This window comes from Neodiprion virginianus, chromosome 3 (genome assembly GCF_021901495.1).
Source record: "Neodiprion virginianus isolate iyNeoVirg1 chromosome 3, iyNeoVirg1.1, whole genome shotgun sequence".
In the NCBI taxonomy this organism is placed as follows: domain Eukaryota; kingdom Metazoa; phylum Arthropoda; class Insecta; order Hymenoptera; family Diprionidae; genus Neodiprion; species Neodiprion virginianus.
In genome coordinates, this window is record NC_060879.1 from 21,895,564 (window position 1) to 21,921,194 (window position 25,631).

Genomic DNA, 25,631 nt, shown 5'->3' on the forward strand with positions numbered 1-25,631 from the left:
TAAAATCCATGTGTAGAACACATCTACAAGTGTACGAACATGTAGGTATGTTAGAAGAGTTAATCCGATCCATGGGAGCTATCTCTCTCTCAACGACTATACCCTGTTGTCATTAGGGATACGTGCTCAGCGATCAACCCTCGACCCTTATAGATCTTCCGGAATATCACCTCGTACCCAACAAACTACCAAACTCGATCGGCTATCCACGTGCTTTGTGAATATTCTCTACCTCTTACATATAATGAAGGTAGCTGACAGGCGGCAGTCGATAAGGGAAGGAGCTTCCGTCGTGCGCGTAAATTTCACTACCTGGATAAGAAGAAGAATCTCAGCGAAGTAAAAAGACGGAGATAACGAGAAGAGGGTTGAAAATCATGTCAACTGCGTACAACAGCTTGAGTAAGACTTTCTTTAACCTCACAACTGCACCCAACCAACATCATATATTGAATTAGTAACGAGTCGCAGCTTGCATTAATCTTGAAGTAAGTTCGATCAAGTGTAAATCTGGTCGCGACACATCCTTTAAAAACTTTCAAAAAGCAGTATAAATATATATATGGCATACGACGTTTGCATCGGTTATATTATACAATTGTATACTGCAGAAGTTCGTCTTATCGGTATAACAATCGTTGAGAAAAATCTCTGAACCACGCCAAGAGTTGAAACTTGAGAAAGTAAATTGACTTTCGAAGCTCTATATTCAGTTCGAAGCGGCCGACGTGGTATCCGAGAAATGGGATAATAGGGGCTTTAGAACCATGCTGCCGAAAAAGTTTATAGAACACGGTAGCTCAAAGATGAATCTGACGTTATCGCAATCGTAATCCTATCGTAACTCACTTCCGGTATTCGCAGTTATTATCAGAGGTGACGGTTCAACATCTTGTAATCTGAATTTGAACACGATATTGATTATCGGACAAAAAAGTAATCTTAATAGAATTGTTACTAATACTCGTCAAAAGTTCATGGTACAGGTTAAAAACTCGCTTGTGAAAGAATCCTCAAAGGGAAATTGGGACCCTTAATTCATTCTCGTCTGTTCCAGTCCAACCCGATTACAGTCAATTCTCATGTATTCTATTCAATTTGTCACGAACAAAGACGAGACTCAGCAGCTGCTCTGCTAAAAAAAAGGAAAGACCGTATATCAACACGGTGCTTTGATGAAATTTTTTTCAACCAAAAAATGTACAAGTTCAAAGCTTTCATCTAGTCACTCAATTCGATTCTAAAAACTCCCCAAGATTTCCCGGGTTTTACAAGTTACCGAAAGGTGGACACCCTAAGTATAAAATCATTGAAAACAAGGTTAGATCGAGATATACAAAGTTGAGGACTTGCATTTGGAATTGGATCATGGAGCTAGCCACTCTGGAACCCCAGGATACGGAATCTGGATAAGTGGCGGCGCTTGTTCACGGAGAGTAAAGCAGTTTCAGCCAAAGCCATTCGAACATGTACTGCTCGGTACACAACAAAGTATACGAGGGGGTGAGAACAAATCGAATCCGGAGGTAAATCTGGGATTTAAAGGCATTCCCAACAGCGGGACCCGGGGGTGTGTCTCTCCGCTAATCTGTAAATCGTTGGACACCCAAAAATACACACCGGCGCAAATGCTAGGCGCGCGCACCGCTCACGGACATCAAACAGCGGGTGGGTGGCAGGTTGGTATCGCTAATGCAAATCGATACCGACCTCTAAGCGTTTCGAGAGGGTCTTTCCGAAGTGGTCCAAGTATATCGGTGGGTGTGCGGTGCATTGTCGCTCGTTGTCGAGTATCTGGTACATCTTAATGCTCCCTGTCGTTTGAGTGCGGGACCCCCAAGAGCCGTCAGAGGGGACCCGAACTCGTCAATCTCGATTCCACTGATCGATCTCACGTTATACGCCGAGGCGATTCGCGTATTGCGCATCAAGGGAAAGCCCGATGTCATTTAACGGTGACAAATTGGGGAAAATGACCATCGATCAGTGACCACTTGTTTCGCATTATTTTTCCTAGAGTTTCGCTTTCCTTTTTCTTACAAGTTTTCAAATCGATTCTCGATAGAACGAAACTTCGTACAAGAAAAACGAAGCTTTTCTGTAATGGTTTTATCACGCACTCACGACTCATTCTTGGTCTCTCCTATCTAATATACTCTCCATTTCACCTGACTATCACCTTCCATTCCCAGAACCCTGATTCTGCACTCGCCAACGCTTCAATCCACTCGTCCCAATACACTTTTCACCTACCATCTAAACTGCACATTTCGTTTCTACTGTTGTTCCATCAACTTCCTCAGAATAAGCATGTAATTGATATTCCAAACATACCTCAAGTTGTTCAAGCCTCATCCTAACCTACGGATTTTCTAGAACGTAAAGGCGAAACCTTTTCTATCTATTCCTGATATCTCTATCTATTCCTTACCGCTCGGGAATAAACGACCTTCGGGTCATCGTAGCTTGTATTTCGGTACATTATTTTTTTGCAATAAATAGAATAACAATGTTTCATAAAAATTGATGTTCGTGTTGAAAAACTGGAAAACGAGTGTTCTGAAAAATTGACACACATATATTTTATTCAGTACTCTGTACTAGACGTTAAATTTTCCAGTAAATGTTACTCAATTGATTTTCTAATTTTCATGGCCTGATTAATGGAAATGCCAAAGAAAGAAAATAGATACACCGCTGATGTCATGGTAACAGAACACTGGCAAAAAGTACCGAAGCGGCAAGTATTTCAGAAATCAATGAAGATGAAAATTGATTACGTTCTTTGGGTGCTAATCAACCATATTGAAAAATTATTTAACTCCATGTTTTTCGGGTAAGAATAACTTTATGCAGTATGGTTCTTTCGACTCGGTCTTTTAAATTTTTGCAACGATTATGAGCAATTTTAAAACAACGCTATAATCAAACGTACACAATACAAACGTAATTTTGCGATTCCAAGTTACCCGCAATCTATGGTTCAAAAATTACGACTGACAATAAGAAACGAAGATCAATCACGTTGCATTTTCTCTCAGTTATTGATCCTACTTATACGTTTAGGCTGCATTTTTACTGAATTCAAATGACAAGATCAATTATTTTCAACTCCCGCTATTCGATGTCCGATTAGTTTTCGTTTACCGCTGATGATAAAATTCCATAGTATAATAAAAAAGCTTTGAAAAGATAATTCCCTCCGGGAATTTGAGGATCGCTCTGAAGTACATCCTGTGATGTTGAAAATTCGTAAAAAGATGTTCGATTAATGATGTAAAAAAGAAAATAACTAAAATTTGGTAAAGAGAAACCGAACAAAGGCTTGTTTCCTTCTTCTTTTTCTTCTTCTTCCAGCCGCTAATTTGTCATCGAAGAAAAAAAAAAAAAAAAACACACAAACAAAAACGAAAATTCACACCGACGTGTCGTCCTCTCGTTTTTGGCGTGCGTTGAGTTAAATTCGGTATTGCATCATTGATAATTAATTACCCGTCGTACCCGCGTCGTTGCGGTCTGTTCGCATTGTCTAGAAGCGCTCAAGCAAACCGTTATGCTGGTATGCAGGACGTCGTCGTCGTCGTCGTCGTTGACGAGAATCGTTCCTGCAACGGCAGCACTACCAACGAGCTACGGCCAATAATCCCAGCCAATTTAATTACACGCCTGTCTCTCGCTGTTTATAGTTTCTCTCCCTCTTCTCACACACGTCGATCTACACGCACGTACCTCCATAGTATTTATCAAATGTAATATACATGTACGAATAATTGACCATTTTTTGGTGTTGCAGACGGGTACGCATATTTTTCGAATTCCATCAACGAGCGGCGGTGGCGACAAAGAAATCGTTTAATAAAAAAATAAAAATTAATAAATAATATTCATATTCTTATCTGTGTGCGCGTTTATTCTATATACGTATAAAATGTATACCTATATACGAATGTCCGCTATTGTAGTACGAAAAAGTCACGCTTTTAGACAGTATATTTTGAATAGTATATATACACACAACACATTTCTTTTTTTTCTTTTTACTTTTTTTAAACACCTATGTGAACGAGGCGGTGAGTATAAATAAACTATTGAATAGCACACGCGAATGTATACATATTTTAAATATACAAATAGATTCAGATACCGAACGACAAGTTTGAGTTAATTGCATGATCATCAAAAATGTCGGATGAAGTCTTACATCATCATTCGTAATTTTTTTCGATCAACGTTCTTAATATAAATCAGTTTTCATCGTGAAAAATTCGTTCCCTCGAACTGTGTCACTCGGCGATAACCGTGAAGGTTAAAAATTTTCAAATAAATTATTGTGCATTCAATAATTCTCTCAGAGTTGTTACATCATGGATTTAGAGTTACTCGTCTAATATGAAAGTTTTCATACAGCCCGGTCAAGATTGTTTATCAAGATAGAGCTATAACATAATATCAAATGTAGGCTCGACAAAGACGGACTTACGTTTAACCCTTAGAGTCACGCATTACTGTACTTTTGTAAGAAAATACCATTTTATGGTTTTTGGGGTCGCCGATTACGAATCTGAAATCTGATTTTTTTTTTAAATACAAGGTAGCGGATCCAATATGGTTAACGAAAATGTCAGATTTGATCAAATCCGGAGAAAAAAACTCCAACTAGGGGTGGTTTGGAAGTCGCTGATTACAAATCTGAAATTAGATTTCGGAAATTCAGTATGGCAAATCCAATCAGCGGCCCCGAAAACCTCTCGGCAGAGTTTTTTCTCCGGATTCAATAAAATCCGAAATTTTCGTCCATCATCTTGAATTTGAAAAATCCGATTTCAGATTCGTAATCACGTACTCCAAAAACTTTCTCGGAAATAGATTATTCCTTCAATTTTCACGATTTTTTTTCAACCTCTTTGTTTCCAACGATAATAATTAATTACATTATATCGCAATAATTAATTTCGAGTATTGAAAACCTGTTACATGTACTATCAGAAATAGCAAAAAACCGCAAAGAAACATACTGAAAAGTTTTCTAAATATCCAAAAAAAAAAAAATGGCTATAAAATAGGTGATAAGGGTTGAGGGATGAAACGTACTAAAAGACCCATGCGAACATGCAAATGTACCGATGTAAACAGATCGGCTCGGTGTGTACGTCGTTTTATATAACTATAAATATAGTAACAGTGACGATAATGAGAAAAAATAGTAACGGATACTAGGATCGTCCGGTAACAGTTATAAAGCTAATTTTCATTTCGTACCTAGAACTATATTTTTCGATTGTAGTAAAAAATGAAAATAGTTAAGGACTGAGCAGTAACCGGAACTAAAAATTTCTCTCAGTGTAGTCGCTCCAACGTAAAAAAGAGATTATTAATCAAAGATAATTAAACTTTGTCTACACGATTATATCCACATTAAACCGTTATACACACGATAATTTTATAAAATTCTGCTAAGAAACTGGAATGAAATTCACATACGCATGTGAGTCATGTCTCAGACTTCGGCTAAAAATCCTATAACTTCGTGAGTGAGGGATTTTTCTTTACAGTCGAAACTTGTGTTTAGAGCTTGTACCAAGAGATAAAAAAAAAAAAAAAAATTATACCATCCTAATTTGAAACAGTCTGATACTTAAATTACACGCGTTAGTTTTACAATATTACAAGCTGTATAATATCGTATATTTCATCACGTAACTTCCGGTTCCCTTTTCTTATTTCTTTTCCATCTTTTTCTTCTTATTCCCCCTCCCATTTCTCTTTTGCATGTAACGTCGACGAGTTAGTGTGACGAATAACACGTATACATACAACACCATCAACCGCATATATCGGTGCAAGTTGTAAGGTTATTCTTGGTCACGATCTAGAGCGATTCAACAAGAGAGAAAATGACGCGGACGTATTCTCTCTCTCTCTCTATTTTTCTCATCTATCTCCTCTCTTCTCTCTTTTCTCTTCTCTCTTCTCCTCACGGTTAAAAGTATGCTACGAACGCAGCCGTAAAGACCAGGGGGAGCCTATTAATAGGCAAACAACGCGCGGGGCTTTAAGCTTTGCGGGCTCACGAGAGCCTCGCGATAAATTGACAACGCGTTTTATATAGGTGTGTGGTATACGTGTGTATGTGACACGTGTATATAAGCTGCAATTTTACAAGCCCTTGTTATAATATCTGATGCACGATCCGGGGAACGTGTGAATCAAGCGTCAATATTCAAAATATTAACACCTAATTGTACCAACTGATAAAAATAATTTCCAAGCCTACGCGGTGTGAAAAAAAAAAGACAAAAAAATTTTTTATTTAAATAAAATAAATTCAATTCAAATCAAATAAATTTAATTCAACTCAATAACCCAAATTATTGTCAAGATCGCTTTCTTGCTGATGTTATCGAAGATAATTTTTTTAATCGCAAAGGAAAAAAAAAAAAACATTTCTTTCGCTATGTTTGATAAACTCAAAGAATCTTTACCCTGTGTGTACATAATTTTGTTGTTGTTTATTTTTTCTTCAATAAGTAAGAAATAAATGTATAAACCTGTATTATATGTATGTAAATATGTTAAACATTCGAAAGAAAATTATAAATGTTTGCAATGAGAGTATTTCTAAATTCGCTTATTCAAAATATATGCAAGAATTATAAGTGAAATTAGCCAACGTTGATTCTTACTTTGTAATAAGAAAAAACCCGTGCACAAAACTTCAACAACACAAGTTTAGTATAATAAATGTATGTTTGGTATATCCGTTCGCCGCGTTCCGGCGGTTTCAGTATCGCGAGTTTATTTTGCCTGATAATACGTTTGTAATGTGTAAATCTTTTTTTTTTCCTCTTCTTTTCGTGTATACGGCAAAGGAGAAAAATGCCGCGTGCAAAATGATAAAAAAAACTCGTGGTTGGGTCGGAAGCGAGGCGATATCAAACCTATACAGCCTACAATAATACATATGCAATGTAAACCGTCATATTCGTTGAAGGCGGCCCTTGAAAGATAATTACAGGAGTCATGTTCCCCGAGCGTTATGTAAAACCAAAGTTATCACAACGCCGTCGAAGCTGGTAAAACCCAACGCGGTGATTGTGACGAAAAAAAGGTGAAGCAATGAAGAAACAAAGAATTCATTTACATCGCAAGAAAAAAAAAAAGAAATGGGATAAAGGGAGAATACAGTTTTAATCAAATTTGCGAATATCTTCAATTATATTCAAAATTGTTCCAAGTAAAATAATATCCAAGTTTAGAGTTGTCAAATTTTCTCCGAACCCCCCTATTCTCCGTTGCTTAAATTCTTTCTACTTCTTTACACGTACTCCTGTTTTTCATTTCCTGAAAATTTACAGACGCGTATTGCACACGCACTGTGAACAGGATAACAGAAGGAGAAGAAGAAGGAAAATAATATAAGAACTTTTGCGAAAACGAGAAATGAATTAATTAACACTTCGGAGATGGAAGATACATGTTATAACGAATGCGTATGCCGGTATCAACTGGGTAATTTAGGTATGCAAATCCGCCAGACATTGACGGTGAGAAACGGGATTATTTCCGTGCACGGATACGAGAAGATGCAGCGGTGCAGCAACGGCATTGCAGCGTCGTTGATGTTGTGACAACCGAATTGGTAGCCGTTTATCACTCGCTACAGAAATTTTCTCCCTTGCTCAGCTCCTCGTTACATTATTTATATATACATATATATATATATATATAATTCCACTTAGGACACGTGTAATTATACACATTAGACATATTTCTTTCATTTCTAGAACAAGGTCTGAAAAATAGTTTTTCCCCTAAAAAACATCCTCAAAAAGTATTGCTGAAATTAAGCTTAAGCCCAAGAGTTGCCCGACAACTACGATATAACGTTTTCCCATTTAAATGATATTTCGGAAGAAATCGCGATCGTATTGATAGAGAATACAATATATTATACATTGGTACTACGGATTTCATAATAGAAGATTCATTGACCAAAATTACATGATTCTATTATTTCTTGATAGAAAGTAATCACAAGTAATGATTACGACCGAGACTTCAACTAACTTGTAATTAATCTCAAGATTCGTTCAATTTCAAAGATCTTACGCGATAGAAATGAGAAGTGAAGGTGATCGGTGTGAATTGATGAAACGGGAATCACCGGCTCGCATATATACTGTTTTAATTAACACGATGTATAAGTCTACGTAATATGTATACGTATTCTGTAATATATATGTATACTTTTGCGAATTTAGGTACACACACACACACACGCACACACATACCTAAATTCGCAAGTACCTATGGATAATGGTATAATATACCTACAAAAAGATGATGATAAATTCGATTAATTATCAAATAATACCTCAAAGAAAGATGCAATAAATCGACCGTATAGTTAATTCTCATTGTAAAAGATCCCGACGCGAATTATGATGATAACTTTTGATTTACGCGAAAAGTTAAACACGGAAAGAACTAAAATCATTCAAATAAAACCAGGAACAAAGTATATTCCGCAGAGTTGAATCCGAACGTAAATAAATTCAGTTCCGTACTGAAATCATTTGCGATTTTGTGATAAGAAATCGTGAAAAAAGGTGAAAAGAAAATCTTTTCCTACTAGAAATCCATCAACACTAGAGCTGTTCAAGGGTCTTGAGTTTTCCTGCGGTTACAATACATAGACCATTGATATGTAGTTTGCGGTTTTGTCGAAGCAAAAGAAGAAGAAAAACTAAAGCTAAAAGAAAGAAAAAAGAAAAAAGAGTACAAGAATCAAAAAATGAGTAATAAACTAGAACGAACAGTCGCCGCGAATCTCCCATATAAAAAACCACCCACACATACACACACACACTCTTTCTCTATTTTTCAAGACACTCTACCCTTGCACAGCATCTATCCATCTATCTTTCTCGACGTGTTTGTGATTTATCTGCACGGCAAGCAGCATCCTCGTACCGGTCGACGCATCTGGAGTTCTGCGCTAGTAGTTGCTTCTCTCTTATTATATATGTATATATATATACGAGAGGCTCGGCCAAGGAATACATTAATTTATTTACCGCAACCACGGCGGTAGTGGCTTGCCTATTTTTCTTTTCGCAAGTCACACACAGAAGTACGAGTACATTTATCTGTATAAGTATATACTAACACGGCGTACATAAACAGGCCAATGTACGTTATACACTTCGCCACAGTGATTCCTGATCGAAATATAATAAGCCAATCAGAGAGAGGCTAACTAAAAAGATAGACTTAGGATGTAGACTGCGTTGATCCTCTAGACATTTGTTATTCCATGGTCTTCTTCGTTTTTTATATTCAACGCAATCTTGCTGTAACAGACGGCATCGGTGAAGCTAAATAGACGCTATGTTAATTGTACGAAGTTCCGTTTCTTGTTATATACTAACAAATACATTATAAACGTTAAACTGTGTCCCGAAAGAAATCCTGTTCCACAATCATCTTTGCAACAATTCTGAGATGGTTAAGTTTTTTGAATAATTGGTTACGTTGGCAATGCAGAATCAGACCGGAGCGCCACAGCCGGCCTGCCGTGAAACATACTCAAACTTTGTAAACGTAACATAAATTCGTGACCGTTGAATTTCGCATTTTTAAGTTAGATTCGACGGTCGTGGATTATGTTACGTTTACAAAGATTGAGCCTGGAATTTTGTATTTCTTGATAAGATTCGACGGTAACAGGTTATGTTACGTTGAGAAAGATTTAACCTGTTTCGCGGCCAGCCGGCGGTGGCGCTACGGGTTGATTATGCATTGCCAACGTAACCAAATCGTTGAAAAAATTATCCGTCTCAGAATCACTGCGGCCAAGTGTACATTCTATACATACGGTATGCATACACAGAGCAGGAATGCGGATGACAGAACGGTAGCTTAGTCTCCACTCTCCTCGAGCGAACTAGACTCAAACGGACTCGACGATCGGCTCGCATGCCACTGGATTAAGCATAAAATAGCACTTAAAACCGCCAGCGTGATTAGAAACAAGCATATGTGTGTGCATATATTTGTTACATACGTTATTCAAATGCCCATAAACGATTTTCTATATTTATGTTATGTAACCGGCGGTTCAGATTGTCCCAGGTCGGGAACATGTAGCCAAGAATCGTGTATATTTTAAGGATGAACAACAGACGCACCGTCTCAATCATAAGTTAGACTCTAAACGTTTAAAAAATCTCCAGCAGTGTTACGTGTTATCAGCGCCACTGATGACGAACGCGAATGAAACAACACACCTGTACTACGTAACAAAATTGAATGTGAGGAAATTCGGAAAACGTTGTTAATGAGATACCCGTCAAGAATTCGAAAAAAGGTTTTATAATTCAACTTTTACGTAGTCGATCAGATTCCAGTATATTTCGCCTTATTGTGTTCACCAAACAGAAATCACCATAATTTAGGTACGTGATCATTTTTGATAAACAATTATCTCCAAAGTGGTTTAAAAATACATTTTTATACGATATGCAACAAATGTTCGTCGAAAATTCCATTTCCGTGTTGTGAATATGCCGTAGTAATAGGATTTTTCTTAAAGGTTTTTCACGCATTCTTTATGGATATCTCGCCAGCGAGCAAAATGAATCAAAAAACATTGGAGCGGGATCGAAAATACCAAGTTTGAATTATTTTGACCTTTCTAACTATAAAACCTTGTCTCAAATTATTCACATATTTCTTAGCTTGTTCTATTCAAATTTCCTCAGATTCATTTCTATTATGATAGTATTGGTGTTTACTATCGTAGACACAAATAACACTACTGACAATTTTTTGAATGGTTTTTCCCATATTCCTAACTCTTGCTAAAGTGAGTGCGGCTCATTCATCCTCAACTTCATTGCCTTAAGTTGTTTATTTATACGTAATACACGCACATGAAAGATATATGTGTGTATATTGAGGTGTCCCGTATTTAGGGTGCTGACGCCCCCAACTTCAAATAATTAAAAAAAACACTTGCCTCATTTTTTCAAATTTTTACTTCATCTCGAACACGTGCCACCAACAAACAACAAAACAAAATCCGTAACTGCATGGTTTTAGTGGGAATTAGTGCTACTATCTGAGAAAAAATTCACATGATTGTACCAGAAAATCTAAACAAATTGTTCTACCTTTAAAAAAGAAAAAGAAGAAAAAAAAAAGATTTCCGTAGTGTACGATCCGTGTAGATTGCCTGATACGATGATGTGAATTTTTTCTCAAACAGCAGCACTAATGCCCACTATGAACATTATTATTCTTACAATAACAATATACATATACAGAGAATGTGTCCGAAACACGTGTTCGAGACGAGGTAAGAATCTGAAAAAACGAGGCAATTATTTATGAAACATTTGAAATTGATTTGGGGGCGGGGGGTCGAAAAAATTCGTTGATACCCTAAATAAGGGACACCCTAATAAATATATACCTATGTAGATTATAGATATTTATACCTGTATGCACGCGACATCGTTATGTAGCCCAGGTTACAAATATGTTTATATAAGACGCGCGTTACGTTGAGAAATAAATTAACTATATTTAATGATCAGCTTCCACTTTCGATTATCTTTACAACACGCGATATATCGCCCACAAGCAATTCGATATGCATCGGGACTGCGGCTAGTTGGTTATACCATCCATTCACCGCACTGAATTACCGCATTGGGTACAGTTATATTCGCGCATGTATCATGCAGGCTTATACGTTATGGATAAGAAAGAAAAAAAAAAAACTTGATCACGGAATAGAATTTGTTACGATTTTCTGCACCTTTCTCATTCCCGCCGATTCTGCTTTACATTTACACATATATACCCATATATATATATATAAATAAATCGTTCTCTCAACTGTCACTACCAAACGGTAAGAAAGAAATGGAAAAAAAGGAAAGAAATCGTTCAATAAATACTTTACGGAATATACCGAATTATTTTTGCAGGTCTTTGCGGGAAAAAAAACGAAATAAAGCAGAAATAATAACAAAACTTTTCGCACCAACCTCTATTATAATTTCGTCATATTAACGTGGATATTGAAAAGCCGAAATGGCGAGTGAATCGTACGAGCAGTTACATGATAATTTGCGAGAAACTCTTCAGCCTACATGGGTATACATATATTAATCCTCGTGATCGGTATATTCGTACGTAACTTTTTCGCAGCAAGGCCAAGGCCAATGTCTTTTTTTTTTTTATTATTATTTCTTCCTCAAATTTCCTGTGGTATAGGTTGGCAACTAACTATACGTGTAACCGGTTCTTACACCGACAGCTTCTCATAATCGTTACTGACGTGAGCTGAAGACTCTTTTTTACGATCAAACTTTCGACGCTGAGCGTGCGTGATATGAAGTCTTTCTTTTTAAATCACGTACGTAACTATACATATCTACGTAGTGCTCACGGTTGGTAGAGTAACAGTGAGATTTGTGATCTTTAATATATGTTACATAAGAATAAGTTACACCGACACGAAATTAAAAAAATACCACAACGCGTAAGAACAAGTAATTTCATTTGCTTGGTTCGTATATATATTGCAGCTAATTGTAAGACTGACCTCATGCACGCTAGCAATAGCCAGAAATATAAACGTTGCTTTGGTTCAAATTACTTTTAAACTGAATTGAATCAAGGGTATAATATAAATTTATATTAATCAACGGTATTGCGATTTTTATTGATTCAATTAAATATTTCTATCGTTAATTACGTTATTCAATACCGTATTTAAGAAATGTAATCCTCTTCAAATAATTATAAAATTTATTCATCGCACGATCAATGTGAAATTTACTAATATTCATTGACTGTGAGTTATAAGCAAACACATGACAGAGTAAAGTCCAAATAACCTAAGACTGTATTTCAAAAAGTGCCTTTATACATCAGGTATAAATTGCCAAGTTTAGTTACAGTCGAACATTGCACATCATTTGATAAAACGAAATTGATAATTTTTATATTCACGATCAAATCAAGATAAAATAGATGATTTACAGTTTTCGGTGAGAAAAACAGACGTTTTACATTCCTCGACGTAATCTATTATGGTTAACGTTTATATCATCCTATAGTTTACATATGTCGTAGTGTGCGCCGAGCATGAAAGGCCTCCAATTTTGAGTTAATTAAGTTTTACCGATTACCAGACACTTTGATCAATTTTATCGCATTTTTGAATTGGACCTTTGTCTTCGAATCTCTGGCACTTCCTATGGTCAAATAAATATGACCTCAGGCGTTATTTACGTAAAAAGTTTACATTTTTCAGTACGTGAAATACATTATAACGTACTAGTACGGTAAAATAGTGAATAACGGTGCGTTTTGGGTAGAATGCGTTTTCTTTCCATTTCGTACGGGGTCTGGCCATGAGTGTAAGACTCAGTTTCTGGGACTGTAAGTGGCATGAAACCACCGCCATCTTAAAATTAAGAGCGTAATTAGTTTTCTTTAAATTCATCTCTGTAACCGTGAGGCCGATACAAAAATTTTACAGAGCTTTTTTTACCTGACACAGTTATCCATAACTTTTATTCGCAACTTTTTCCGCTAATATTATTAAGAAAAAAGTTACGAGCAAAAAAAAAAATAAATAAATAAATAAAAATTAAAAATGAGGGGATAAAAGACTTTCAGGCTTCGTTATAAACAATTTGTCCTATTTAATTTTTTTATTCGGTTTGTTTTCATTGATTCTAATGGTTATTAAATTCTACTTTTTCTTCTTCATTCAGTTTAAACGGAATAATGCGATAGTGACTCCCATCCTCTCACACCGGCTGTATCGTCAGTCCTTATCACATAATTCGTATAGAATCTAACTCGGATTTTATTTCGAACCGTAGACAAGTTTGCCGTAAGATTGAGACATCAATGAATATTGCTGTACCAACATTATGACCTGTCCAAATTCCAGCCAGATCGAAACTTTCGCCATAAAAAGCTACCGGAACTTGTTGGCGACAGCTCTACATATAAAATCAAAATAATTTCCACATATGTGCTTAAATGGATGCATCAAAATGTATGCGGCAAATTTCAGTTTGGTGTTAAAAAAAAAAAAAAAAACGCACAAATACACAACCATGCAACAATCGTACGAGTACGACGTTGTAACACTTAGATGCTTGCGTCTAACGAGCGAAAGAGAAAGAAGGAGAATAAAGAGAGAGAGAGAGCGACAGCAACTAGTGCGTGAAAGGGGGGTGTGAAGAGAGGAGAGGGTTGAACGTACGTTTCACGTACTGGCTGGTGTATTTTTAATATATGGTACTAGCTTGGGCTCTTCTAGTTAAAGATATAAATATAACAAAGCGCCGGATGAAAAGTGGACCTATTAAACCGGTGCGACTGTATGTACTCTTGTATACCTATACCTATGTACTTTCCTTCGGTCTTGTGCAGCGGCAAAGGATGCACCATCGCAGCTGGACGTCACATTTGAGCGACGAAAAAATGTTAAAAGAAACGGAAAAAGAACGGGACAAAACATGAACGTGAGAAATACAAAAAATAAAATCTCTTCCTTCGACATAAATTACGTATGTTTATATTCAGGCTGTCTAAGTAAACGACCCGATTTACAACACGTCTGTTCGTCAGTTAGATAAAGATTAATACTTCGTCACTCATTGACATGGTATTCTACCTTATATAACCTACAAACAAAACACCTGTATAAATATATGCGTGAATTCCGAGTTTTCTGTGTCGGCTGCTGGCTTAGCTTTCACATCGACCGTCATGGGATATATATTTTTCCAATTTGTTGAATAAAACGTGTAGTTTGCCATAAAATGGGCCACCTAGTCTGGAATTTTTTTCAGATCATTATTATTATTATTATTATCGTAAAATTTACCGTTTCTCGTTTCAATTCTAAGTCATTTTCAAAGTGCGATTCTTCTTTCTTCGACCTATTATATTTTTAATAATACTTATTTTTTTTTGTCTGAATGGGAATTTTACCGAATTCGCATGTGAGAAGGTTTTCAGAAATTAGTCACAGTGATAAAATGTGTAGGGCGATCAGTATAGGGTAAGAAAAAAAGAAAACGCTGGAAAACTATTATTTATAATAAAATTGATAGAAAATATATTTGCATCGTTAATTGGGAATTCCAGATCTTCAAACTAATTCGAAAAGAACAGTTCAACTGTTGGACGATTCGTTGTTGCAAAAATTTTATTAACCTTATACCCGATTTAACCAAATTTTTACCCACAATTCCTCGAGTAGGCTGAATTTTTGCAAGCCTTCGGCAAACTCGACTAACGTCAAATAAAATAATTCCTCAACACTTTTTACCGGAGAAAGTATAACTACGGCAAAAGAAGAGCGATTGAAAATTAGTAAAAATCAATATCAATGAATTGAAACCATTGACCTTACATCCCAATAAACGGTCGTTTATTTATTTAAGTTAACCAGGCCATCGTACGTTTTCCACAAGTATAACGTACATCACAATACACTTGTGTCTCATGACATTTTAACCACGTCTCATATCATCACGGAGAACGAAATCACAGCCGATAGATGAATTTGCGCTAAGCCGTTAGATACGAGAAGCAGGAGAGTGCGACACGGACCAACTGTTCTCTGTCTCGAATTCTACTCATATGGTTACGTAATGATGCCCCGTTCGCGTATACTAATAACTTGCGAGGCATCCTCTTCTTCAAGTGCGTAGGTACACACATGCCTACGTACGTACGTACACGGACGAATATAAATAAGCGTGTATGGCTGCAGAGACGAGAAATGATAGTGTGTGTACACGTATGCATACATGCATACATACATATATATATATAAACTATGTACCCTACCAACGAATTTAACGTGCAAGCGACAGATGCTTGACGTCTTGCGCGACTTGCAGCGGCTTTTCTTCTTCGGCTTCTGCTTTGCCATGCTGCCGTATTACCAAATAGTTTATGACTAAACGTGCAAATACTTATTGCAGAGTCTTGCGGATAGACTCAGAGAAATTTTTAGTTCCGGTTACCGCTCAATCCTTAACTATTTTCATTTTTTACCACAATCGTAAAATATACTTCGAGGTACAAAATGAAAATTAGTTTTCTAGCTATTATCACAAAGTCTAGGATCCGTTGCTATTCTTTCTCATTACGATCACTGTTGCTATATTTTCTTGTAACTGTTGCGAAAATTTAATGCTTGCGATTATTGCGATTCTTCCGATTCCTGACCACGGCAGTGTGCAAGACGGCAAGATTTGTAGGTATGATTAATGTTTCAGGGTTCATAATAATTGATACATACTACATTGCAACGATACTGTTTCACTTTTTTATGTTGATAAAACCATCCGAATTATACTAACATCAAAGTTTTGTTGCGCTGTTCATGCGGACGGCATGAATGCTTGTATAATAGAAACACAAAGATGCTGGAGAAAGGGTGAGAGCGAAAAGAAGTTCACGTACACACACGTTTTCACGATTAGAAAGTACAACTATACATTTTATCTAGATTTTAAGAACACGACAATACGATAGCCAATGAGATAGAATTTATGTGCGATCTCTACAAGGTATCGCTACTTACACTTTCTCTGCTGGATAATTGTTATAAGAAAGTAAAAAAAAGATGCCCGTCGTGCCTTAATTCAACAATGGCGATACAGTGTGATAAGGTGTTCGTATTTCTTTATGGGGTAGGTTGAAGTTCGGAATGCGCCCAACTCCGAATTATTTATTGGGTAACAAAGTTGTTTCGAATGGTCGGGAACCCTCCGGCTCAAAGTTACGATAGAGCAAAGTTCCTAGAAGTAAAGTTCCGATAGGGCAAAGTTCTGAAAAATAAAGTTTCGATAGAGTGAAATTTCGAAAATTAAAATATACTCGCACAGCGTAGTTTATTCAACGAGTGGGTTAAAGAAAAATCGAAAATCAGAATGACCAAGATTTCGAACGTAAAAATATAAAAAAATCTAAAACAATTAAAGATCAAAGTGGTTAAATTTCTCCAAGCCAGAAATTCATAGAAGTGAAAACATCGATCATTTGGAAATTCCATGTTTCAGATTTTTAAACTTTCTCATTTTGAGCGTCTGGTTTCGGACCAATTGAAACCATGAAGTTTCGTCAAAGTTCGATATCTTTACTTTAAGTTTCGCTACCAAAAAATTCTGAATTGAGCGCTATCGGAACTTTTCCCTTCTGGAATTTGGAAACCCCCCCCCTAATGATTAATGGAATTGGTAACGTCATCGCATTCCAAACTTTTTCTCTCTCATTGTCAGCATGATCGGAGTGAAAAATGAAAACAATTTTTCATCTCAATGCAAAGTCATATCGTATTGATCGAAGAATCTCGTCGTTAGTAAACTATCATTTTTATCGTCAGATTTTTTTACTCAGAGATTTTTTCAAAAGTACACTGCCATGTACGTTTGGCACGCGGTTATATGACTCAATCACTTGGAACATATTTTTCCTGACGCATGAATCAGTGCAACTCGAGGTGAGTTGCCAAATATCTTTTTACATACTTACATCTGTCCCCACACATACATCCATATAGGTATAAGTATGTATGTGTAATTTATATTTAAATACATATATATATATAAAATGAGTAAAATGACTCACAGAATAAGAATTGCTCGCGCATCGGTTGAAAACCTCGAGAATTCTCGCCAGAACCAATAAAACGAAACTTACATACAGTAACTTGTAAAAATTACACGTCGTCCATCACCGTGTTGAAACAATTATACAATACAAATCGTGAAAATACAGTTCCTCGAATAAATAATACGTTGAAATAAGGATAATAATTTATGACTATTAGCACCGTTCACTGAAGTATATTTGAAAGAAAAATTCTGCAACACGTTACTAAATACCCGCTGTGAGAAAAAACAAAATTCAAGTTACATAGACGCCTGAGATTCGATAGCAATTGAACCTCCTCATTTATAATATTAATCACGTTTGACGCCGATTGAGTATTTTAAGTATCTACGAGTACGATAATATTAAAACTCGTCAAGATAATTACAAACAATATAACGCATTTGTTACATGATATACGGACGCTGCGGCAGCTCGTTATTTACACACGTCGCGAAGGGAGCTAAATTCAACGAAAATAGATAATTGGTCATTTTGTAATGAGTCGACGACGTTACACGCGTGTACATGAATGTAAATGTATAAATATAGAAAGAGAATGTTTCGCCTCGTCGTCTCCTCCTTCTCCTTAACAAGAATCTCTTAATTAGTGCAACACTCGGTAAAGCGTCCGACCAACCATCGAACCGCTCGTCTCTTGCCGCACGAATGAAATGAAATGGCGTGTTGAACGGTACGGTAGGCGATGAGTATAACCCGGGGTGTTGAAATAAAAAAATTAAACATGAAAAAAAAAACAGAGTTAAAAAAGAAGAATGGAAGGAAGAATAGGATGGAACACGCGAGAGACCCAGAAGAGCCATTGTAACCCGTCTGTTGACCGCGGAGCAATGCGGAGTGAGGAAAATACATGCGTATGTATATCTCTCGATCGCTAAATAAATTTTAGTACCAACAGAGCGCCGGCGGCAGCTCAGCAGGGCTATTATTGGCTGCCCAAAAAGGTGACGTGAAAAAAAAAAAAAAAAAAAAAAAATTCAAATTCACCACAGCGGAAAACTTCTAGCTTTGTCAATGATCCGTTTTACGGTGAACGGTATGTTCTTTGATACGTAGTAGTACGTTCTACACTATCGCGTTCAAACTGCAGAGCTTTCGACACTGCAGTAGCTTGTTCATTATCGATGATCCTAAAAACTGTTGTACCGATTTTCACGACGCTCCGACAGAAACTTGAGTACCGTTTTTTAACCCTTTCAGTCATAGTGGCAAGCATTTTTTGTACATTAAGAGAATTTTTCGATATGTTTCTTTACGATTTTTTTTCACAAATCTGAAATCAGATTACGAAAGTTCAATGTAGGAAATCCGATCAGCTACCCAGAAAACCCCTGCATAAAATTTTTTGACCGTATTCAATCAAGTTGGAATTTTTTGTCCGCCATATTGGATCCGACATTTTCAACTTTCGAAATCTGACTTCGGATTCGCAATCAGCGTCCCCAAAAAGCGACCAAATACTATCGCGTTATAAAAGTTGACTCGGCGCAATAATGTGTGACTTAAAGGGTTAAACTGTCACGTCGTTATTTATATTACCTACTGAATCACAAGTATTAGTCTCGCGGATTGTAGGAGAATTTTATTTTGGAATATTCGTTTGTTTCTACCCAACCCTATACATTACAAAACATTTCATACGAACAAATGCTTGATTATCGATCTTCATTAAAAGCTTTTAACGGTCAAAGTTTAGCGAAACGAACTACTATTGTGCTCATAATTGCTGTTCCAATCAGCCTCGACGATAAGTTATGCAATTAAAAAGTTGTTTCCGGTTGTGCGCAGAGAAGGTATATATATGTTCACTAGGTGTACCAGTCGTAACGCGGTAGTGGATAAAGGTAGAAAAGCGAACTTCGGGCTGCGTGGTGAGAATCGGTTGTACCAAGTAGGAAAGGCTGCTTTCTCGGACGGCGGAAACTGTATACGACGTCGTTTTATTTACTACTTCGGCGAACCTGCAGCTCTCTCTACACAACAAACAAAAACAAGTAAGCGTAGCTATCTGAAAATGGTGCGAACGTAATCCTATACAGCAGCCGATATATCTCGTGGTTAAATTTATATTATCCTGCAGCTGCACCTAGTTTGCAATGCCTTTACCACTTTCAAAGTAAACGGTGAATGAACGTGGTAAAATAAAAAATGAACTTGAAGCAAATTAACAACCTCAATAAAATATTTCCCGACATTTTCTTAGAGGCAATAAGACGCATGCTAAGACCCCAATTGCGGATGGGTAAATAATTTGTAGGACCAGGTGTAACTGAACGGTTAAATCGACAAGTTTAATCAACGACGAGTTCTTGATGATAATGAAAGAAAATTCGATATTGGAATTCGTCAGGTTGAAAATGGAATAAGTATTTACAAAAGGAGAGAAAATTTTGATTTCAGGTCACACCCAATCAACTACATACATCGAACGATGAATTGATGATGAAAATCGTGACCCGTTTATAAGAATGGAATATGGATGTGTTTCGCCGATGCTTTGTTGAACGTGAATTCGTAGAAATAACAGGGTAATGGCGATGCATAAAACGAGCCTATTGTTACGTGTACATGAAAAGCCAAACAAGAGACACCATCAATGATGAATATCGACGAGCGTGCTACATTGTTACAGAAGGTAAAAATAAATGCAGCTCTCCATTTTTTTTCAATCTCTCTTTTTGTTGAGGAGTTGATGATGAATTGCGTGCCTTGGTTGACGGACTTTACTGTCTTGTTCCCAATAATACTGGGTCTAAGAATTCTACCGTTCCCATTTACACCGAAGAAGCAAAGATAGACATCGAAACGAGACGAAGACTGCAAGTCACTCGACATCACTGCTGCTGGCTTCTAAATGTGGTAGATCACATCCCCCCTTTTTGTTAGTCGAGAATTACTCGGATTGATGGTTATCGTAATCGACATATTCTTTGTTCGTTATTGTTGCATCTTATCAGGCTTGTCGTACCAGTTTAAACTACGTATAAAAACTCATCATTCTTTCATCTATCTTGTTTTTTTTCCCCACAAAGGTTCACCGAGAGAAAATCAATTCATCAATTACGATCAGCATTCGATAATCGGTAATAACATTGTTTTCATTTCGTTTTTGATCATCCGATACAGAAAATTTTCACAAGTTTAAGGAACTCGTTATTGATCGACTATGAGGGATTCGATCCTCCTATTTTCGTAGACTCAAAAATTGGCGCATTCGCAGTTCGTCTCGAGTGTCGTACAATTGTCTTAGATCTACGAAATACGGAAAAAATGGGTATAAATTTTGACTTACCACCGTAATTGGATAGACGGGGTTGATTACTGTGAACAGCAGGACGTGGTTGGGCTTGTTATTGTCCTCCCTGTAGAACCAAAATGAAATGAAGATCATTAGAAATCATTCGCTATCACGCTCCAGCTGCGTCAATTTTCAAATACATTCGAAATTGATGTAACAATGTAACAGTATGAGCTTCGTGGATAATGTAAAATCGGATAGTACCTCTTTCTTCGTGGCTCATCTCCGTAACCTCCGTACTCGTGATTCTGAAATGCGAAAAGAAAAACAACCATGAGAATGTGTAAGCATAACGAAACACGAGTCGATGTTAAGTATACGTTAGAATTACAAACGAAAGATGGATTTGAACCAAAGGGATTTCTTCCTGTAAAAAAAGGAATACTTGAAATATATGCGTAACAATACACCGTGTAACGTGAGTACTTGTCAAATATTTTTGCTCCTCGTGTAATTGTTCACCCTATGCATACGCACGGTGGAAAACTTTTTCGCAATATGGTGTAAAACTTTTCGTATAATGTACAACCGTGAAAAAGAAGAATGGCAAAGTGTCGGGCGGCGGCATTTTGCCGAGAAGAAGATATAGAGGATAGGTACGTAGAACAAACTTTTGCGACGGCTGGCTTAACAAGACTAGAGAATTCCTGCACCGGTAAGATAGTTCCAAATTATGCGTTTAATATTAACGTTGCGAAAGCAGAAGATGAAAGGACACGTTATTTTCCTTTTTTTATTATAATATGCATAGCTGTGTACCGTATTAACGGATGTAAAGAATACGTTAGATGCACTCTACTTATGAAATATTTAGTTAAGGTTACCCCATCCAGTCGACAACTTTATTCATTATTCAGCATTAACTAAAAATATACAATTCTGGGTACACAGTGATAATAAAAGTTGTTTTGTAGCTGTATATTTGATGCTGGTTAAAACAGACAACTGATTTCAAGAGCCTCCACAACAAGTCGATGTTGCAATTACCATAGAATGTAGTATTGACAACTATAATTAGACAAAAATAGAGTTGCTGGTATCAAATTTTCCTCTATATTATTGCAACGATGTTTGAACATCATTTAAAAAAATAAAAGCTCTCTCCGTGTGTTGTCGCCAACAGCCGTTTTTCCCACATTATTCTGCATTTAAGTTTCTTCTTGCGTTCTCTAAAATGCAGAAACAGTGAACGGAGGACAACCACGATAATCCAAATGTCGTTGTTACACAAGTTTGCACGTATAATAGAAGAAATAGTCGAGTGCATGTACCAAGTATACAGTTGTCTAGCGGTACAATGATCCAGCAAATGTCTGCTTCAGGTCACGTAATTAACACCTGCAACTCTGAATAATAAATTTCCAATTCTTCACAGCGTACCAAAAGGTTATCGTTCTCTTTTCTGCATTCCATCTTTCTCCATACCCCCTGATCGCGTATCGCCACAGTTTTACGTCGCGAATATCAATGAAACGTCGTCGATTCAAAGAAATTGATTCAGCGTATGAAACAATATCAGGCTGCGATACGCACGTGATATGGAAGAAGCGTGTTGATGATTTATTACGCGTGTGCGAATGTAGGTATATAATAATATAGCAACCTGGCGAGTAGATACACGCATGCATAGAGACGGAAATAGAGAAATATAGAAAAAGAAAAGGGTAGAAAGATGGAAAGATAGAAAGAAAGAGAGACGGATCGAGGAGGAAATTGGCGGTGAGCCAACCACGTGGCTAACCACGAGAGAAACTGAGAAGACACTTCAATGGAACCTCCAAAGCGTGCCTCTCTTCATTCCCCCTTCCTTCCTTCCTTCCTTCCTTCCATCCACATCCACATTCTGTAGCCGTCGATGCTGCTCCCGTATTCCAGTTTTCTAGCTACCGGTGAAAAATTAATAGCCTGTTCTTATCGCTCTAGCGTGTGCGATAAATATAATCATCCCTTCTATTTCTTCAAAACCCACACTGAATCCTTCCTCGTGTAACCGATCAATCGACGCGCATCCATTCGGGTCACCGTTGCATGTGAGGACGTGTAATGCACGCACAGCACGTGTTATGGGATAGGTATTATTATTATTATTATTATTATTGTTGTGGCATTTCATAAATTCCATGAGTCAGCAGTGGCGTGCCATCTTAATGTGAAGTGGGCGTAAAATAAGCCTAAAGTATTTTTCGAAAAGTTGGGTTTCAACTGAATTAAAATTACAACTGATCATTAGCGGTAAGTTACAGTCTCATTCGAGATTTTCAACCGTCAATCCCTCGTAATTATCTCGCTAGTGCTTGTGCCGAGGAGGTATATTCAATCATGGTTCGGGTAACAAGCGATTGCGATGATTTCAAGGAATTTCAAAGCGTTTCATACGATTTCAACTAATTTCAAGGAATTTCAAAGTAGCTGCTTTCCAAAGTGATTTGCTGGTTCAACAAGTGAATACACGTGCGATTTCAAGTGATTCCATGTGATTTCACACACTTTCACACGTTTGCACGTGATTTTGAGTGATTTCACGTGACTTTGTAAATCGATTTTGCATGGTTCCGTTTACATCCGAACTCAAAAAAAAAAAAAAATTATAAAAACGAGAGGTGGATACTCGGGTAACCTGAGTGCGCATTAATGTGGTAAAAGCTGGGTGCACACAGAAAGATTGAAGTGTCTGCTTTCCAAAGTGGTCAACGAATTCGACAAGTGAATAACCCCTCTGGTTGTGCTATCTTATCGTGATGATTGCCGGACCATCGATTTTTTCAGAAATTTTTCGAACAATCAACTATGTTATTCTACGGTTGATTTGGGGTCAATTAACGATTAATTATCCAATCGGTTTTATTTCGATATTTGTAAGTGGTTGTGGTAACCTGACAACCGTGTAAAATTAAACGATTCTACTAGACTCTTAATCGTTTTTTTGATGCGATTCGAAACGAAACATCGATTAAGCATTCGTTTATAATTTCATTGTTTTCTGTTATTTCATTTTATTTTAAATGCTTTTTTTAAATGCTTTTATTAAAATGCTTACGAATATAGTTATTTGAAAAATACTACGTTTAATAGCGAAAATTGCCGAAACGGTTTTAAATTACACACGTATATGTATAATACATATAAATACGTACGTAATAATAAATCTGTCAACGGATATATAAATTTATCCGCATAGCCGAGGAGTTATGCATGAATATTTTTTTGCAAAGCTATTGATATTTACCGTTACCTCACTTTTTTCTGTTCCTTTCAAAAACGTTCGTATATACCCATGGTCAGGAATCTTTCATCAATATCGGAGATTTTTAAAGAATCTAAACGTGGCGAATGGAAATCTTCCATGTAAAAATAGTATTTATCAAAGTATAATATTTTCTTCTACACGAAAAACGATAAAGTTTTTATTAAAATTTTTGATAATTTCATATTTCCGACAGACAGGCACATCAAGTTCGGTTAAATTGAATAAATTCAACGTATTTCACAGATATTATTCAACATTTTACTGTGGCCCAGTCGAAGAAGCTGGGCGTTTGTCGTTATCCATTTTTCGAAAAGGAAAAGCTTTTACAACGCGCCGATTTGAAGGAAACATAAAAGTAGTCAAACGTTACCGCACAGAGATCGATCCGTTCATTGCATAAAAAAATTATCATCTCCCTCCGGCCGTCAGAATTGAATTTCTTACATGTCAATTAAACAGCGAACAAAAAATGTCGATGCGGCACCGCTCAAAAAAATCGCACCGCGATTTAATTTCACGAGATTCAATATTACTTTAAAAACTATGATTTCACGAAGTGGGCGATCGAAATAAAAAATCACTAGTTCTTTTTTTCAGGCAGTCCGATACACATAGATTCAAGATATATACCTTATACGCAGGTACCGTATAGATAAATATACCGTACGATACACGCGTACGTTCTACCATAATACGCAAGTCTAATAAATCCGTAGACGTAATTTGCATGAAGAAGTGAAACACGGGGTACAGCAGCAGCAGTAGCAGCAAGTGTAAATCGGTAATTTGAAATTCCGTTATGAATAAGTTCACCAACTGTACATATATACTGGCAACGAGCCCAGATTATACCGTAGATCGTATAGCACGAGGAAAAGACGCAACTGCGATAATTTATTTATTATGGCACGAATCTTAAAACGATCGGAGCAAAGAGTGAAATAAGATGAATATTTTTCGAAAAAAAAAAAAATAAATAAAATAAATAAATAAATAAATAAATAAAATAAAAATAAAATATGGAACTTTGAAAGGATTTGTATATCTTCATTTCGGAATCGATTCCACAAAGAACATTCAAAAAAAACTAAATTGGACGCCTTAGAAATGATACGAAAAAAGTTCTAACAAAATCAAAAACGATGAGAATCAAAACCGGTAAGATTTGACACGGACTGTCCCATAGATATAAGAACGTAATACGCGTTCCGTTGCTCTCATATAACACCGCTGTAGAGAGACAGGCGAGTTTATTACCCGCGGGCGACGTTAAAAACCGTAAAGAGCCGTCCGGAGGTTGAAATTCGCCAATGTACCAAACCTCCTACTTCTCTTCCTCCGACAACTGAATTCAACATT

The 25,631-nt window shown here is 36.7% G+C and overlaps 1 protein-coding gene and 1 long non-coding RNA gene across 6 annotated transcripts in view; one reads left to right on the top strand and one right to left on the bottom strand.

Moving 5' to 3' along the window:
• The window catches only part of LOC124299682 (heterogeneous nuclear ribonucleoprotein L), an 80,115-nt gene that overhangs the window by 45,140 nt on the left and 9,344 nt on the right, over positions 1 to 25,631 (bottom strand). For all 5 annotated transcript variants that reach the window (XR_006907037.1, XR_006907036.1, XM_046752963.1 and 2 more), the window contains exons 2-3: positions 21,230 to 21,273; positions 21,020 to 21,089 (exon numbers count right to left, since the gene is read on the bottom strand). Coding sequence is in view for 3 of the 5 variants with exons in the window: in XM_046752963.1 (XP_046608919.1) it covers positions 21,020 to 21,089; positions 21,230 to 21,273 (114 nt within the window). In the remaining 2 variants the exon portion in view is untranslated. The remainder of the gene's footprint in view (positions 1 to 21,019; positions 21,090 to 21,229; positions 21,274 to 25,631) is intronic.
• On the top strand, positions 19,567 to 20,456 carry LOC124299683 (uncharacterized). Its single transcript, XR_006907038.1, has 3 exons — positions 19,567 to 19,721; positions 19,808 to 19,980; positions 20,128 to 20,456. It is a non-coding gene; the product is annotated as an uncharacterized LOC124299683 (long non-coding RNA).